The sequence below is a fragment of the Parambassis ranga genome, chromosome 4 (assembly GCF_900634625.1).
Source record: "Parambassis ranga chromosome 4, fParRan2.1, whole genome shotgun sequence".
Taxonomy (NCBI): domain Eukaryota; kingdom Metazoa; phylum Chordata; class Actinopteri; family Ambassidae; genus Parambassis; species Parambassis ranga.
This window is the reverse complement of record NC_041025.1, coordinates 23,484,390-23,502,193: the sequence shown is the minus strand read 5'-3', so window position 1 is coordinate 23,502,193 and position 17,804 is coordinate 23,484,390. Positions and strand designations below refer to the sequence as shown.

Here is a 17,804-nt window from a genome sequence, read left to right as displayed (position 1 = left end):
GTTAAAACAGCATTAACCTTACCTGATACATCACTGCAGCAGGCTGAGCAGGGCTCTGTACTGCTGGGCTGAAAAACAAAGGGAGAAGAACATACAAACACATTAGGTTTATGTCGCCAGCTTGTACATTACAGCTACTGTTGGCTCACTCACCAGTTAATATATCACCCGCTGGCCCGATCACATCAAGGGAAGACTTCAGGAGATCACAGCCATCCAGACATGGACACAACCTCGGACACAAGATGCACATGTTACCATTTACTCTAACACATTTTAAAAAGTTCTAAGTTTCACAAACCTTTGTGCACAGCCGTCTTCTCCATACCTTGACCGCCACTCACAAAATGGTACAAAGGGTTCCAAATGAAATCCCGCATAAAATTCTCCATGTTAAATTTCTTTAAAGTTGAAATGCTCCAAATTTAAAATGCTCCGATTTTAAATTCTCCACGTTTAAACTTCTCCACGTTGAAATGCTCCAAATTTAAAATTCTTCACGTGAAATGCTCCAAATTAAGATTCTCCACGTTAAAATGCTCCAAATTAAAATTCTCCACGTTGAAATGCAAACAAATCGTCAAGTAAACTTCGTCAATTTAAACTAGTAAGTAAAATTTGTCAAAGACTGAACATCAGAACTCATTCAAACAAATTGCACATCACTGTCGGGGGTAAAAGGCACAGCAGCCGTGTAAAAAGCATAGAAATAAAAACTTGGTTTTACCTTTCGTCGACTTCCCTAGGAGGAACACATGTTAATACAACAACACTGTGTGGCTACAGGACTGAGTCAGTGTGGATGTGTGTGTAAAGAGGAGTGTGTCTTGTGCAGCTATCAATGACGACCAATTTGGGTAGTTTAGTTTTCACAGAACTTTAAACTACACAACATGGCGCTCTCATAGATAGCTGTACAAGGTGTGAGTGAGTGTGTGAGCATGAAAAGCCAAGAAAAACAGTCAGAAACAGGCACAGAGGCCAAGACAGACAGAGGACAGAGACCAGAGGCCAAGACAGACAGAGGACAGAGACCAGAGGCCCACTCCATGAAGGAGGTTCAGCAAACTGAGTTTATACATCGACTGGTTTTGTTCGACAGTGAGGACAGAATTTAATCACCGTTATAAACGGATGAAATATTGAACCTAACAAAATTCTCATGTAGCTAAACCTGCTTTGTGAAATGGGCCTGCAGCAACACATTGATGATCAACATTTATTTACAGATCTGAACCTTCTAAAAGCGCTAATGACCTGAACTACATCAGGGTTTAACATAACAAGTGCACGTGTGGGCGCGCATGAAGATAAACGAAGGCGAAAAAGTGAGCACGGGTGATCGGAAGCTTGTTGGTTGAGAGCAACAAGTCTTGGTTTTTGATTTTTTGTTTGAACAGTTTACAGTCATGGCAGCCATATTAAAGAGAGAGAGAGAGATAGAGAGAGAGGCACACGGGCCAAAGAGCACAGTCAAGACATGGCAGCCATTTTAAGCCCTACCACCAAGAAAAAAAAACTCATTTTAAGTCGCGCAAGGAAAAAAATAAAACTCGGGCGGACTAATGGACCATCATAACGGGGGAGAGAGAGAGAAAGGGACAGAGCGAGAGGCACACGGGCCGAAGAGCACAGCTATGGCGTGGCAGCCATAAACACCCCCCCACCCACACCCCACCCAGACAGGTTACAACAAGCTAACACACCTGACAACAATTAAGCAACGCTAATTAGCATTAGCGGCTAACGTAGCTAGCAATCAAGTCATCACTAACCTTTAAGTGAGAGTTTCAGCTTCAGAGTTTGGACCGGGTCATTATGCTGTGTCCAAACGTCCCACACAGCGGAGCTCCCGCGTCCCACGTCCCACGTCCCCACCTGTGGTAGAGAGGTAGAGCTCCACCTGCACCGACTGAAGGCCGCAGCTCCTGTGAGGGAGGAGCAGCTGCTGCTAATTACTCATTAGCATCAGAGCGGCACGAACGTACGTAGCGTCATGACGTCACCTGCGACTTAACGCAAACTTCCGGGACTTAAAAATACCTACAATAAAAAAGAAAGATAAATTATCATTTAAAATGCAATAAACAATGAAACAATACAATGGAATAAAATGAAAAAATAAGATTACAATTTACCATTTAATACATTTTTTAATTTAATTTAATTATGTATTTATTAATATATATTTATTAAAACATTATCTTCTAGGTTAGAACGAATAATCTATTGTTATATATCTAAATAATTATTATTGTATCACAACAACATCATTATATTATTAGTTTAAGCGCCTAATAAGGGGCGGAGTCATTTCGTCGGAGCCCACACACGAGCCACAGCCAAGACGTTACCACAGCAACGGCCCGCGGAGCGAGGGGGACGCCTGAAGCGGCTTCTAATTGGCCAAAGACGGCAGTCGTTCGGTCCCCCCTTCGTCTCTCTGATTTGTTACTTGAGCTGTCACTTTTAAAACCTGCGCTGTGATTGGCCGGTTTCCACGCTCCCGCCCGCCTCTGTGAATAAGCCCGTGCAGCTGCACTCAAGAGTCCGAAAAACAGAGGAGCGGAGGAGGAGGAGAGCCAGGCTGTTTTCAGGAGTGAAAAGTTCATCTGCTGTCGGCTGTTTGCTGAAGTTCTGTGTCTATTCTGATTTTTATAAAGTTCGCGAAGAAGTAGAGAGACATGTAGAGACTTTGAAAACGCTGCTTCACGATGGAGGAACCTGCGACGAGGTTAGCTAACGTAACCGTGCTGTGTTTGGTTTAAATGGCTGTTTGTTGTTGTGTAGAGGTGGAGGGTTGTGTTAGTGAAAGCTGTGACTGTAGTTTGGTATCTCCGCCCACAGAGAGTTTGAGATGTCCCTGTCAGACGGAGGCTCGGACGACGATCTTCCCTTAACGTTCCCCGCAGATGGCAGTCACAGTGGGAGCATCCGAAAGGTGAGACAGCCACTCAGACACGGGTACAAACACATGGGGAGGTCACTTTATTATGTTATTATCCTTGAATCATAACGGAATAATCTAAAGGCTCCATATACATTAGCAGGATGATAGCGAAAGGTTTACAAAGCGCAGCTAAAGAGACTGGAAATCAGTATTAATAAGTAGTAACTAGTGTAAAGTAAATAGTAACGGGAATGGATGTAAAAAGAGCATGTACCATCAGCAGCTGTGCACCCACAGAGTGTGTTTGTAGCAGAGGACTTAAGATATGAGCTCTGATGATGAGTGGCATATTGATCTTGTATTGACTACTAATACAATGGAGGTGAGCAGGGCTGTGATTCTGGAGGTTGTGTTCATGGATGCTCAAAATGTGGGCTATGTATAGGTCAAGACAAGTTGTGTATCTTTACCAGAACTCTGCCAACAGTACATGTAAAGCAGAGGCTCGGGACTCAGTGGTGGACTTAAAAAGCTCCCCGGCTGCAAGGCCCGGGGGGTGGATGAGAAAATGATAATAACACAGGTATTGTGAAGTTTAGAATCAGTTTCATTCCCTCAACATTTCTAAAAGATTTATAAACCATGCATACATTTACAGGCACACTGTTGTTGTTGTACAGAAGGTGACCCTGCGTCATGTGTGGTCAGCCTGCAATGACCTGATCTGAGTCAGGAAAAAACTCTCCATAGCAGATAAAACTAAGTGGGAGTGTGTGGGACATAGACTGCATCATGCTGGGAACTTTCTGACATTAATGAGGAAGAAACAGATGGAATAAATGAAAGATTACAGACAAACTACTTCACTTTCAGCAGCTGGAGTGTGACATAAAGTCTGAGAAAGATGTGTGTGCATGCCCAGAGAAAGTCACCCAGCCAGTGAAGGTTTTTAATAACACAGACTTTATCTGCACAGATGTCGAGCTGCCTCCTTCCTCCTGCCCTCCTGAGCAGAGGTGGGACCTCGGCCAGAAGCCTAATCCACACTCTGAGGATTACCTGACGTGTGCATGCTAAACAAACAGCTAAACTGGGTGAGAGGGAATGAGAAAGATACAGGCAAAAAAAGAGAAGGTGATGGAGGGAGCCACAGGGGAGAAGCAGAGCAGGAGTATTCAGCATGTTTATAGAACGGACGCGCTATCTGTCATGAGACTGTACAACTGTTTACCTTTGAGTGTGAAAGTGTAGCGGCTGATTTTAGTGAGGCTAACAATCAGCTGTGGGGAGGCTGCTGGCAAGCTGCCCGTCGAAGTGAGATGTAAGAGGCTGTTAAATCTTCAGACACATACACAGAGCTGACATATTACCAGGTCCTGCAGGGACAGATTATTACAGCGTTAAATGCACAGCTCTCAGTTACCACACATCTCCACATTTATCTTCATCTCTAAACAATCCCTCAGTCTGAGCTCTGTGAAATAATATGTTAATAAAATGTTATAGACCAAAAATACATAAAATATCTCAACGTTAAAAAAAAATGAGATTGTTGTAGTACTCAGCTGTCCTTGCGCCTCTCCCTTTTCTTTATTTTCTGGACAGGGTTGCGATCCTTTCGCTCAGACTCAGCGCAGTAAGCTGCAGCATCGACGGGCTCGCATCAACCAGCAGATCAACAAGGAGATGCGCATGAGAGCCGGAGCAGAGAACCTGTTCAGGTGAGCAGCCGGGACGAGTGAAGTCAGAGTGAGGTCAACTGTTTCCTGAGTGTAAACAGGGATTCTGTGATGCATTCAGTCAGCTGTATTAAATGTAGGGTGGGAGATTTTAAAAACTCAGTGAGAGTCAGCCAGATTTCAAAGTAAACACACGCCCCTTTCTCTCGGAGCTCACCCCGAAGCCACGCCTCCCAATCACATGGACGCGCATCACCTGAAGACGAGCTGCGGTCTGTGACTTCGGCCATCATGCACGTACCTCTCTGGTGCACAGAGCAGGAAGAGAGTGACAACCAGCCAATACTCCTACAGGGTCCACCCGGAGGATTGATGATGTTTTTATGTTTTATAGCTTCAGATGATTCATATTCTTCGTTTTAATGAGAAACTGCCTAATCGGTTGCTATCGGATTGTAAAGAGAAGTTACACTAATTTAACAAAAAGTGCATCAGAGTGAAATCTCCTACCTTTAACTGTTGTAAATGAGAGCAGAAGAAGAAGAATGGGTTCTTCTTCCAGCCTTTCCTCTCTGAGATGTGGTAAGAAAGCCATTCAGGTCTCATCAGTGTTGGCTGCTCTTTGTTGCCCTGTGTTGCCCCCGTCACTGTGGTGCAGTCCGCTGATGGGAAAAGGTCAGAGATCAGTCCCCTCCAAAAGACACACAAGCTAGCACCACCCAGTTTTATGGCTCTGTTTGTGTTCAGTGTGCGTGAAGCTGCATGTTTATGTGCCTGTCCTCTCCGACCATGTCCTGTGCTCTCTTCTTTGAATCATACAGAACACTGAATGAACTCTGAATGCATACTTTGGCAGCGTGAGCTCAAGTTGGCCTAATCAGCCTGCTCTCAGAGCTGTGCTGGCTTTGTGTCTCAGAGCAGCCAGCTGTCATTTGCATAGCAGACATGAGTTTTATTGCTGAGGAAGTTGGAGGAATTAAAAGAAATGGTGGCAGAACATCAAAGCGTTCTCTCTGAAAACATTAACATCATCTTTATCCAGCTTCTCTGTCTCCCCCTCCTCTCTTTAACTCTTACACTGATTCTCAACCTGTAGTGCCCTCTCAGAGCTGCAGTACTACAGAGCCACATACACAGTGTAATATATGTGCATACATTTAGTCTGCACTTTTGTTGTGGCAGTTTTAAAGCTCATTTACAGCATGAATAGACCTCTGTGCAAAACTGTGCTGCTCCCTTACTCATAAAGATTCAACACTAAGGAGGAGGAGGAGGAGGAGCCACTTAATTAAAGCGAGGAGCTGCTCGGTGCCTCCTCAGTGGTGCCGTGTCAAAATCTAATAAGATCAGCACTGAAAGCAACAGTCTTGTGTTTAATTAAGACAGACTCGGTGCTACTCCTGAACCGGTTTGGTTTCAGTTAATTAAGTTTCACAAAGATTTTTCTGGAGGATGGATCAGAGAGAGCAGGGCTGTTAAATGTTTTATTATTGTTCACACTCTTTATTAAGTGTATTTTAAGAGATGACTTCATATCAGTGTGTTTGCTGAATAATGATCCGGAGGCCAAAAATCATATAAAAATATATATGATTGAGTCTAAGTTCACGAATGATTTCTTCAAGATATTGACTGATTAGTAACAGGTTGTTTTTTTTAAGTCTTTTGGATCTTTCTGCTGACTGTCGTCCTGAAAGTGATGACTCAGTTCAGGGAAAATAAAACAAGCACTCCTGCCCCCTTCTATTTAAGAACTCAGTCACAGAGACAAAAGGGGACCTTAACCCTAACCCCCCAACACACACACAAACACACACACACACCCCGCCAGCCTGTAATCAGCTGGCTTTGTGTCCACCTCCTGGTCCTGTTCTCATGCACAGATTCCCAACAGAGCGCCGGCACGCTCATCCCCCTCTTATTTGTCTGGCACTGTCCTCCCCCCTTCCGGTGGACTGGAAAAGTCCACACACACACACACACACACACAGAAAATGTCTAGCTTTCATTTTCACTTCACTCACTGTGAACCTGCTGTGGAAGTGGGTCGGGGTGTGAGGGAGGTGGTGGCGGTGGCGGTGGCGGTGGTGGGGGTACTTACTGATGAAAGAGGGGTTGTAACTCATCAGGGTCTGTGATTGGCTGATGAAGACGTCATGTTGTGTGCTGCAGGCTGTGACAATAACTGGTTAAATCCTTCACGTCAGTTCAGTTATCACTGAAACACACTTTGTTTCCTGCTTCTGTGAAACATCATGTCAGGAGGTAGACCGACAGTTTTCAACAGGCTGTGCGTGCAAGCGGGTGTGTGTGAAGGGGATGTTTGGCAGCCCATTTAAAGCTGACTAACCAGATTGCCCATGGCTTGATCCTGGATATAGGTGTGTGTTTGTGTGTGAGACTGGGAGAGGGAGAGGTGAGGGTGAAGTGGTCTAACTGGACAGATTAACCATTTAACCAGATCTGAGTATGTTTATGAAAGAAAATCATCTTTACTGCAGTTTTCTGAAAGAAGAGTTACATTTTATTTAAACATATAATCTTTGGAACATGCTCAGTTTGTGCATCAGCCTCACCTTTGTCCTTTGTGAAATCAATGGTTGCATAAGTAAGGGGATTTCTTCTGCGTCTGTTCTTGCCAAGTGTATATCAGTGGTCACCATAGCAACCCAGTGATGCCTCAGATTTCCAGGAACATTGTGTGTTGTTGACCTCAGACACCCACAGAGCAAGTGTGAGCTGGCTTTACTCAGACCCTCCTCTGTGTTTGGAGGAGGAGTGGAGAGACTTGGACTGAATGATGGAGGAGAGAGAGATGCATTCATTAAACCTCTGACTGCTGTCATGGCGGTCAGACATTTATGTGTGCTGCCAAATGCAGATCTGACAGCAGGTTTCAGACCAATAAGCATGAGAGAAATACAGAAGTGACAACTTTTGTTCAATAAGGAGAGACTGAGAGTAAAGAGGAGTGTAAGTTTAGTAAAGAGTAATGTAAGTTTTTTGACATTTCTACTCACTTTGTGTGTGTTTTGAGTACACAGAGCGTCTCCAGATTAATTTAGGACAGGCCTGTCCAGACCCTGCTGAAGGTGGTGGAGGAGAGTATGGCAGGCTACGCCTGGAGGGTAGCACCCACACAATCTGAAAGAGAGAATGATAGGACAGCAGCTGGTTTCAAAGGAAGGAGCCTAAAGAGTGGTGACATTACATTATACGAGTGTAAAAGTATAAAGTGGCATACGCAGTAGACACTGAGCAAAATGACAAGTCTATCTCTTAAAACCATTAAGCTATTGGGCTGAGTCTCATGTTCACTAGTAGTTGATCTCTTTTATAAATAAACGGATTCAGTGAGTACCTCATGAAGTTGTGACAAAACCTTCAGCTTTTCTATTGTCTCCCTGCATAATACAATGACCAAATAAGGTGTGTGTGTGTTTTATCTTGCAGGGCAACAACCAACAACAAGGTGAAGGAGACGGTGGCTCTGGAGCTCAGCTTCGTCAACTCCAACCTGCAGCTGCTGAAAGAGGAGCTGGAGGAGCTCAACAGCAACATGGAGATCTACCAGACAGACAGGTAAACACACACAAACACACAAACACACACCGTGACCCACTTGTCGTGAAACGGTTTGTTTCCTGCATTCCAGAACAGACTCATTGGGCAAATGAGAATAATTGGCGAAAATGAGCCTTGTTATGTGCATTGTGTGTGTGCATTGTACTGTGTTTGTGTGTGTGTGTTGTACTGCAATCATTATATAACTTGAGAGTAAGATTTTAGGTAGTGCTAAATGTGACATTATGTCAATAGGTGCCCTTCAAAGTCTGGACACAAGGTAGTCTGTAGTCCATCAGAGCTTGGAGATGTTTGTGCTCTGCAGCCTCGTGTCATGAAAGGGACAAACCCCTGATTAGTGACATTAATGGCCCCCGTAGCATACATGCGTGCGCTCATTGTGAATGGGAGGGGTTAACTGGTGGGGGGTCAGGGCTCTAAGGGTTAATACTTGGCTTTAGCTTTGCTTATTAGCAGGATGAGGCACTGAGCAGAGAACCTGCTGGGTTTCAAGACAAGCAGATGGCAGTGCTGCCTGATTATACACATACTGTTTATTCCTTTCCACAGTGAGGCGGTCAACGTTCCCATGATTCCACTTGGCTTAAAAGAAACCAAAGAGGTGGACTTCACCGTTTCTATCCAGGTGAAGACGCCAGACACACACACAGCCTTTGACCCACTGAGTCTTCCTTTTCTAAACAAACAACACAGATGATGCAGTTTGTTAGCTTTGTTTTACAAGCAGTAAAGTTATTGTATTACTTCAAACATCTTTGATACATCAAGAAAAGGGAAGCTCAATGAGATGAGCTGAGATGCAGACATGTGGAACAGATTTCTCATCGTGTCTCCGTCTGTGTCAGGACTTCATCTGTGAGCACTACGGCGAGGACAGCTCTCTCTACGACAAGGAGATCAAGGAGCTTATGGAGCTCAGACAGGTTAATAAATGCGTCTGTACAATTTCATACAACACAAACATTTCCTGTTTATGACCAGGATCTGGTTTTATGAAGCCTCCTGCATCGGGGAGGAAAAAGGAAAAAAGATTGACCTAACTAACCTTTGGATTATCTGCCTGTGATGTTTGCCAGGCCATGCGAACCCCCAGTCGTAACCAGGCTGGCCTGGAGCTGCTGATGGAATACTACAACCAGCTGTACTACCTGGACCAACGCTTCTTCCCCACTCACAGGAATCTGGGTGTTCATTTCCACTGGTACGACATCACCTTCCCTTCTTAACTTTAAACTTCATCGCTACATCCAGCAGCAAAACATCAGAACGCCGTGGGCTCCTTTATAAAGTACCATCGCCTGAGCAGTGATTTCATCCCTTGTGTATTTGTCTCTCAGGTACGACTCTTTGACCGGCGTCCCGTCGTGTCAGCGTGCGCTCGCCTTTGAGAAGGGAAGTGTGTTGTTCAACATTGGAGCTCTGTACACGCAGATCGGAGCGCGACAGGACCGCTCTGCGACAGCTGGCATAGACCGAGCCGTAGATGCCTTCCAGCGAGCTGCAGGTACTGAAACACCGGAATGGTCCACTGACTTTGTTCAGCTGTTTGTGAGACTCATTGTTAAACACCTGTGAACATTGTACTCCTATTTTATTTATTTACATTGATCATTACACAACCAATCCTTCCTTTTTATTTGATCATCTGTGGATGTTTGGGGGGGTTGATCAGTTCAAGTCCTCAGTCTGACCTTGTCTTGGGTCTTTGGTGCATATTGTTGTCTCTCTCTCTGTGTTCAGGTGCGTTTAATTACCTGAAAGAGAATTTCTCCAACGCTCCCAGTTTGGACATGAGCGGCCCGTCGCTCTGCATGCTGGTCCGGCTGATGGTTGCCCAGGTGCAGGAGTGTGTGTTTGAGCGTGTCACGCTCACCACACAGGACACACACTTTGTCTCCCAGCTCCGCCTAGCACAAGAAGCTGCACGGGTGAGACGGCGAGCCTCTGCTTTGTCTGTGTTGTTGCTGTCAGCGCCCTGTGACACTGTGTGTGTGTGTGTGTGTGTGTTCTGTAGGTGTCAGACGTTTACGTGTTGGTGCAGCAGACCATGACGCAGCCTCTCATGAAGGACTACGTGCCGTTTTCATGGGCGTCCATGGTTCAGGTCAAAGCTGAACACTTCAGAGCGCTCTCACACTACTACGCTGCTGTCGCCCTCTGTGACCACCAGCGTGAGTAAAACAAGGCATCACATTTTAGGCTGGGAGTGTTTGCAGTATCAGCTAATGCATCAGCCATGTTTAATCTTTAACTGTATTAACTGATAGAGAGAGAGAAAAGTAACAACGCTGATCCGTGGAGCTGTGGTTGTGTCCACATGAGAGACGTTAAGTAACAAATATATTCCTAGATTCAAACTTCCTGGATCAATTATTCTCAATCAAAACACTGTTAAAACACAAATGATGTTTCCTCCATCTGTAGTATGAAAGACAGCATCTGATTACATTAAAACAAGTGCAACACTGAAAATATTCAAATATTCAGGAAGGGATTTAGGCCTAAACCACAGACGACTTGTATTTAGATAAAAGGTTGTTTGTGTTTTATTGAGTTATCGTTACCCACATATTACCTTTAACCTGTAGTGTCTGCTGAGGAGGAGGGTGATGAAGAAGCAGCGAAGGCCTTCCTTCAGTTCTACGCCAACGTTCCTACGGGGCCCCCACTCAGCCAGATTCTGCAAGATCCTGAGAAAAGACGGAAGCTCGGTGAGTTCAAGTTCACCATCAAGAACATATATTTATGCATTGTTTTTAAATCTACGCCTTCATTAAGGTAAAGCCCACCTGCGGCGTGCGGTAATCCGACACGAGGAGGCCATGCGTGTCCACAGTCTGTGTAAGATCCTGAGGAAGATGGACATCCTGCAGGACGTGCTGTCTCTCACACACAAACGCTCCCTGGACAAATACTCAGAGTTAGACCGAGAGGACGACTTTGACGAAACCGCAGAGGCTCCAGAGATACAGTGTAAGTCCTAATGACATCACAATCGGTCATTACATTTGATCTGTGATTAACTGAAAACAAGTGATTCTGGATTCTTCTGCTGGCAGCTCATACGCTCCAGAAACCAGACATCATTGCACCCAACTTTTCCACAGTCCAAGTTACTGACATCTTCCAAAGACTGGTGAGAGTTAGAGAGTTCATACACATCCTCGGTCATTGCAGCCATTTAGAAAGACTGCAGACGTTACTGTTCTCTCTGTTGCAGGGGCCTCTGTCAGTGTTTTGTGCAAAAGCTCGCTGGGGGCCGGTACGTGTGATCTGCCTGCAGAGGAGGGAAGGTGGACTGGGTCTCACACTCAGAGGAGACTCCCCCGTCCTGGTGGCTGGAGTGGTGCCTGGAGGCTGTGCAGAGGTAACACAGAGTCTGTGTTTATTAAATATTGTGTGTTTTTCCTCTTCTGACTCTGGTGCTCTTCAGGAGGCCGGACTGAGGGAAGGGGACTACATTGTGGCAGTGGATGGACAGGACTGTAAGTGGGCCAAACATGGCGAGGTGGTGCACATGCTGAAGAGCAGCACCGACAGAGGCGTGGAGATCAGTGTGGTCACGTTACACTCGCATGACGCGCAGGTGAGTGTGTGTTTGTGATGTCAGTGGCTGCTGCTCTGTGGATGTGTGCTTACCTGTCCGTGTTACAGGTGGAGAAGAGGGCCCTGCTCCTGTCCCACTGCAGCGATAAAGAAAACACCCGGCAGCGTCTGCTGGACGGGGCCAAGGGCCAGAGCTCCGCCTCCCTGTTGAACTGGAACAGGAAGAAAAAGAGGGACGGCAGCGGGGTCACCAAGAGACTGGGAAGCACTTTCAGTTTGTCGTTCGGAAGCATTCGGGACACCGAGGCTATGTACTGAGACGAGGGCGTGGAGGAACCACTCAGGAATCCTTAGCAGCAGAGCAAGCTGCACAACAAGCATTTAGCACTACGAACGTTACACGTACATGCCGACTCCGTCTCCTCTGTAAGTACGAAACATCACATGCAGCATGGAGACAAACATGACACTGTCCTGTTCACAGACATGAGCGCCAAATTTGCATATGTTGACAGTGTTGTTAGTGGTAAACATTTTGTTTTAACCCAGTCCAGTTACAAGAGTCAGGGCCGACCAAGAGATCTGTGCTCTGTCAGTGAGTCATGTGATGTTATTGTCCTCTGCAGGGTCGTGGCTCAGAGTAGTGAGGAGAGCATGCTGGCTTTCATAAAGCAAACTGTGATGTAGAAGAACATCCTGGTACTTCAGGCACACTGCAGCTGATAGTCTAGTTTAGTGGCATGGATACTGGAACCCAGCCTGACTGGTGAAGTCAGAATGAGGATACCAGAGTCTGAGCAGTAGAAAGGTTTTTTTGGCTGATTTTTTTGACGTCCATCTTGAATCTTTACAAGGCAAAGACAAGTTAACCAGAACAGCTGTGGCTGTTTTCCGCCAGCAGTATGCAGCATACTGGCTAATTAATGCATACTGTGTGCAAGAGGTAAACTGAGAGGCTGCCAGTCACACCCATCCACGTCAGAACTCCATAAAAAACATTGCCAAACTACACAACTCTGTAACTCAACAACATTTCTCTCAGACCCTTACAACACGTACATTATCAACATGTCTGAGACTAAAATACGTCCCACACATACATTTCCCCAGACAGCGAACAAACGTTATATCAACGTAAACTCTGTTTGAGGAGCTTTTAGTGTTTCTGCGCCAACACAATGGATGCAGACAGTAATAACAGTTTAGCCAGGTAAACATCCATCAATTTATATAATATTATTATTATTATTTAAGCAGTTTAATGACAATATTACCTTATTTTTCCGTTGTGTCGTCTGTCCGAAGCTGTTCCACTACACAGACCAATCACAAGCCCTGAACACCACAAAGATGATTACTGTACCCAATGGACCTGAATCCAGCTGTGAGCTCTGTTTGCTGAGTCCGTTGATAAATGAGGGAGGTGGATAGTGACGTATGCCGTGAAGTAGGAACATTTTGTAGTCCTTTTTATGTTCGGGTTCCTATCTGAACCACAAAGTTTCCTAGTGCCAGTGTGGATGATACAGACGCTCCCGAGCACAGACGGAGGTGTCATTCAATCTGTTGTGAATTGATGAACCAAAATACAGTCCGGAGGCTGAAAAGCTTCTTAGTGTTGTTTTAAAAGAAACTTTCAGAATCAGACTGCGACAGAGATCATCGATATGATTCTGAAAGTTAAGGTTAGCATCTGAAATAACATGTAGGTTCCTTGCATGGTGTGAGACAGACAGGGGTCAAAAATGACTGATCTCTGAGAGCTCTCGGACCCACTCAGGATCTCTGTCTTGTTCTCATTCAACTGTAGAACATTTCTGCCAGAAAAAAAACTGATGTGGACACACTGAGGCTTTGTACATATTCCTACAAAATAAAAGCATAAAAATGACGAGACCCTGGAGGTGAAATGACACAATGAGTGTCTGTTACACACCATGAGACAGCCTCCCACAGCTGCTTCAGCAGCCAGTCAGCCAACACTCAGCCTGTTTACTCAACACAGTCTAATATTCATGTTCTTAAGAGGAGGTGCTGCATTTCTTGTGTCTTATCCTTAAACGTTCTGTGAAGTTACAGAACACTGTGTGGAACCACTGAAGTTCCTCAGACCACACTGTGTACTTCACCCTCAGATCAGTACTAGGACGAGTATTCCCGTTTAGTTTCAGCACTTCTAGATGATAAAGGCACTTGAAGTTTGATTTTTTTGTAGTGTAGGTACGTTTTAATGCACTGTGACAAATCCTTTGTTAATATTGTAGTTTTGTACGCTGCAATAACGAACCTGAAGTGTGTCAGTAACACAGTGTGACGCTGAGTGCGAGTCATGACATGGTGGTGAGATAATTCCACAGTGTCACCGTTTAATTTTTATTCCAGCATCACTGTGATGTTCTCGATGATGTGTGAGAACAGCAGAGGTCGAGTCCAGCCACTGAGTCTGTTACAGCCAACGACAGGACGGTTCTGTAATTAACACAGTTTTTCTAAAGTTTTGATACGAGTAGATGTGTAGCACCTTTGTTTATTCTAGCTACAATTAAAGCTGTGTGTGCTGTGCCATGGCCTGTGTGTGTGTGTGATGAGTATGGAAAAGCAGACACACACAACATCCTCTCTGTCTTTTTGTACTGTGTAGTTTCCACCGTGTGTGTGTGTGTGTGTGTGTGTGTGTGTAAATATTTGGCACATCTGTTGTAAAGTGAAATGTGCGTTTGTGTCTGAATATGTGACCATCCCTGATCTGTGTGTTTGGGGACTTGCACAGTATTTTTTCATGCAAATACCAATAAAATGAAAAATAAACTATTGTTAGTATTTATCATTTAAATTCTTCCAAATGATTGTAAATGTATTTTAGGATTTATTGTTCTTAGCATTAAATCAACAGATTAAATATTTCCAGTTTAAAGATGATTTATTGATGAAAGTTGAAGCTAATGGAGTCAGAACAGACGGCAGCCACATTATCTTTCTACGCTTTCGATGGAACAATCTACAGAGTTCATGAGAAGCCATGTGTGCTTCTTAAAGTTCGTTTGTCTTCCATGAGAAGCAGGTTTGTCCTGATGGACAGAAAAAGCTCATCTCTGTGGCCTTAGACCAACAGTTCAGACCTGGTGGTGACTTCAGTCCATGCTACGAGGTCCTGGGGGCGGCGGCGGCGGCGGTGGTGGACCCCAGCCCGCTCTGCTCCAGCTCTGCTACCACTAACATGTGCTTGAAGTCTGCAGGGTGGTGGTTGAACGTCTCCACCAATCGGTAGGTCTCCTGCCTCTGCGTGCCGTAGAACAGCTGCACCTGGTTGGCCAAACACTGAGCCTGGTGGACAGTCTGAGGAGAGAACAGACACACAGTCAAGGTGACGCGTGGGTCTGTGTGTGTGGTCTGTAAATCATTCAGGGCCTTACGATGAACTTCGGGTCCATCTCAGCCGTCATGAGCACGACGCCCTTCTTCTCCTTCAGGTCTGTGTAGTGGTAGAGGATCAGCTGACTGGGAGCGTTCTCACCCAGCGTCTGGACACAAACAGGAAAATACAAACTGCAGCTAAACATCACCAGATAAATGAACTTCCCCAGGTGTGAAGGTGTCATAAGGTTGAAGCGTCTTTACCTGGACGTTGATGAGGGAGGTGAAGTGGAGCTCGTGTCCGGACCACTGACCCACAAAGAACTCGTAACCTTCCCTCTGAGGCAAAGCGTAAAGAAACTGAGGAGGAGGAAGAAGGAGACAGGTCGCCGCGGTGACGAGTTAGAAACATAAACAGGAAATCTTCAGCTGTTTGAGGTGAATCAGGAAAACAGACCACTGACTAAAAACAATGTGAAGTTTCAGCAGGTTTTCATGAATCGAGCTGCAGCGATCTTACCATCGGGCAGGACTTTGATCTCTTGAAAATAATCTCATAGGTTTGTGACTGCAAAAGCAAGAGAGGAGAGATTATCTGATTATCTGACTGGAATCTGACAGACAGGAATCATCATCACTGTGAACCAAAACACACATTCAAGTGTAACTAAGAGCAAAAACAAACAAACAGAATGACAGAATGGCTTATTAAGAAAATAAAGAGTACAAAACATCAACCACACCAGGGAGTTAACGTAAAAAATAAAATAAAATAAAAAAAAAAAATAAAAAAAATAAATAATGAAAAAATAAATAAATAAATAAATAATAAAAAAAATAATAATAATAAAAAAAATGATATTTGCTTAAAAAAAGCAAATATCAGGAATAAATGTTAAATGTTCCAGTGCATCTGTGTGAAGCTCACCGGGATGACGGCGCTGATCGTGTCCTTGGTTGAATAAAATTTCATCCAAAGCTGAGACAACGACACAAAAAGAAAAAAAACTGGTTAAAGGCTTTAAGTTACAACAGGAAGTGATGTCATGACACAAACATGAGCACAGACTCACCTCTGCAATCTCCTCGCCTGTCTTCTCCTGGATCATCTCCAGGTTCAGGATGGATCCCAGAGTCTGCACAACACCACAGCACACTCTGTTACACACTTCAACTCACACCTTACAGTCAGTCAGAGGCTCTGAGGCCGCGGCACGGCTCGCATCAGCCACAGTAAAAACAAAAACTACGTCTGAGAGGAGAAGGAACGTTAGAGTCCAGTCAGGTCTGTAAACATTAAACATCTGTGCAGGCCCTCACCTTGTTCTTTGTGAACCCTCCCGATGCTCCATCGCTGGCAGCCATCTTGTCCCTCTTCTCTAACTGCAAACACACACACACAGGTGAGTTCATACCAACACACAGCCGAACAGACGCTGAAATTCTCTTAATTTATCTCCACCTCCTCCTCCATGAGTTTGATGAACTCCGCCTGCTTCGAGTGTCCCAGCACTTCCTTCTTGACCTCATGGCTCTTCTCCACTCGGGCCTTGTACTCCTGCGGTTTGGAGCTGAACATAAGTCAGAGCAAGTCAGCGAAACAGCAAACCAAGAGACTGAATCACTTTGTGCTGTCCTCACTCTGTGATATGAATAAATACAGTTAGAATATAGCGTCAGTGTTTGTTGGTTCTCTCAGTTTTATGGCTCTGCTAATTTAATGTCTCTCAACTTTGGACTGTTGGACAACTAGAAGGACATCAGCATGTCCTCAAAGTCGTATTTCTTCTCTTTTTTCCTTTGAAGCATCTAAACATAACAATGATATTTCTGATAACACAAGTTAGCTGCAGCTAATAATTCATTCTGTTTGGGCTGTTGTCATTTCTGTGCATAGATTTAGGAAATAATTCGCCTCACATCCTAAAATTCCGACAGACACTCGTGTCATTTTCATGTCCAGCATCAAATGACGTTTAAAACGCGACCCTCTGACCCGCAGTCTGGTAGTTTGGGTCGTTTGCAGTGTAGCTTTAGCGTTAGCTTGCTGACCTGCGCAGCTTCTGGATCTTGTCCTGGTACTTGTTGTAGAACGGGTTTTCCTCCAGTTCTGGTTCTTTCCGCACCGAGAAGGCTCGGAACTGTGCCGGGACAAGCCCGGGGATCAGCGGTCTGATTCCGGTGGCCCTGACCGCTAACATCCCCCGGTACAAACATGACATTTGTACCATAGCGGCCGCCATCTTTCCATCGCTCCCGTCCCACATCTATGACGTTCCGGCGGGGAACAGATTTAATACACAAATGGTTCCGCTAACGTACGATCAGTGACTAATCTGCTAAAATATACAATACATTTATCAGCAGGTAGGAGTTTTAATACTTTATTTATCTAAATAAAAATCACGATGTACATGCACATTTAAATGTATAGACAAATATAAATCTGTTCATTTTTAAAATTTAAGATTTCCTTACCAATTTGTATTTATTATAGAAAAATAATAGAAATATTCTAATATGTATATAATGCTTCATTCATGTCATCGTTCTCTGCTGTGTGTTTTGGGGATTGTTTGTTTTTTAAATTGTGCTCTGACATCTTGTCACCTGCAGGGGTCACTACAGACCTTCACAGAAACATTCTTTAATGTGGACTACAAGCACCAAAAGCTGCATTTCTGTACATGTTACAGCCCTCGCTGCTGTCTGAGCGCTCAGATGATGCTCAGATGGAGTGTGGGCAGGCT

At 44.7% G+C, this 17,804-nt stretch overlaps 2 protein-coding genes across 2 annotated transcripts; one reads left to right on the top strand and one right to left on the bottom strand.

Annotated features, from left to right (window-relative positions):
- The first annotated feature begins 2,561 nt into the window (after positions 1–2,561).
- Positions 2,562–14,513, top strand: rhpn1 (rhophilin, Rho GTPase binding protein 1). The gene is made up of 16 exons (XM_028404271.1): positions 2,562–2,734; positions 2,848–2,941; positions 4,496–4,611; positions 8,023–8,151; positions 8,704–8,779; positions 9,000–9,077; positions 9,231–9,355; positions 9,492–9,658; positions 9,895–10,082; positions 10,169–10,325; positions 10,743–10,865; positions 10,933–11,127; positions 11,214–11,290; positions 11,375–11,521; positions 11,588–11,740; positions 11,809–14,513. Exons 1-16 carry the CDS (start codon positions 2,715–2,717, stop codon positions 12,016–12,018), a joined length of 2,055 nt encoding a protein of 684 aa, XP_028260072.1. The 5' UTR covers positions 2,562–2,714; the 3' UTR covers positions 12,019–14,513.
- An 88-nt stretch (positions 14,514–14,601) lies between these two features.
- On the bottom strand, positions 14,602–17,323 carry atpaf1 (ATP synthase mitochondrial F1 complex assembly factor 1). The gene is made up of 9 exons (XM_028404272.1): positions 17,107–17,323; positions 16,517–16,625; positions 16,375–16,437; positions 16,128–16,190; positions 15,983–16,033; positions 15,575–15,622; positions 15,319–15,414; positions 15,114–15,221; positions 14,602–15,036 (listed from the first exon to the last, which is right to left on the bottom strand). Exons 1-9 carry the CDS (start codon positions 17,319–17,321, stop codon positions 14,842–14,844), a joined length of 948 nt encoding a protein of 315 aa, XP_028260073.1. The 5' UTR covers positions 17,322–17,323; the 3' UTR covers positions 14,602–14,841.
- Positions 17,324–17,804: the final 481 nt, after the last annotated feature.

Bases quoted from the DNA above. Each gene is read 5' to 3' on its own strand.
- rhpn1 (XM_028404271.1), top strand. From the start codon at position 2,715: ATGGAGGAACCTGCGACGAG. The intron at 11,128-11,213 runs GTAAGTCCTAAT...TTCTGCTGGCAG, and splicing joins AGAGGCTCCAGAGATACAGT to CTCATACGCTCCAGAAACCA. The intron at 11,741-11,808 runs GTGAGTGTGTGT...TCCGTGTTACAG, and splicing joins TACACTCGCATGACGCGCAG to GTGGAGAAGAGGGCCCTGCT.
- atpaf1 (XM_028404272.1), bottom strand. From the start codon at position 17,321: ATGTGGGACGGGAGCGATGGAAAGATGGCGGCCGCTATGGTACAAATG. The intron at 16,191-16,374 runs GTGAGGGCCTGC...GGTGTTGTGCAG, and splicing joins GAGGGTTCACAAAGAACAAG to ACTCTGGGATCCATCCTGAA. The intron at 15,623-15,982 runs GTGAGCTTCACA...TTGCTTTTGCAG, and splicing joins CGATCAGCGCCGTCATCCCG to TCACAAACCTATGAGATTAT.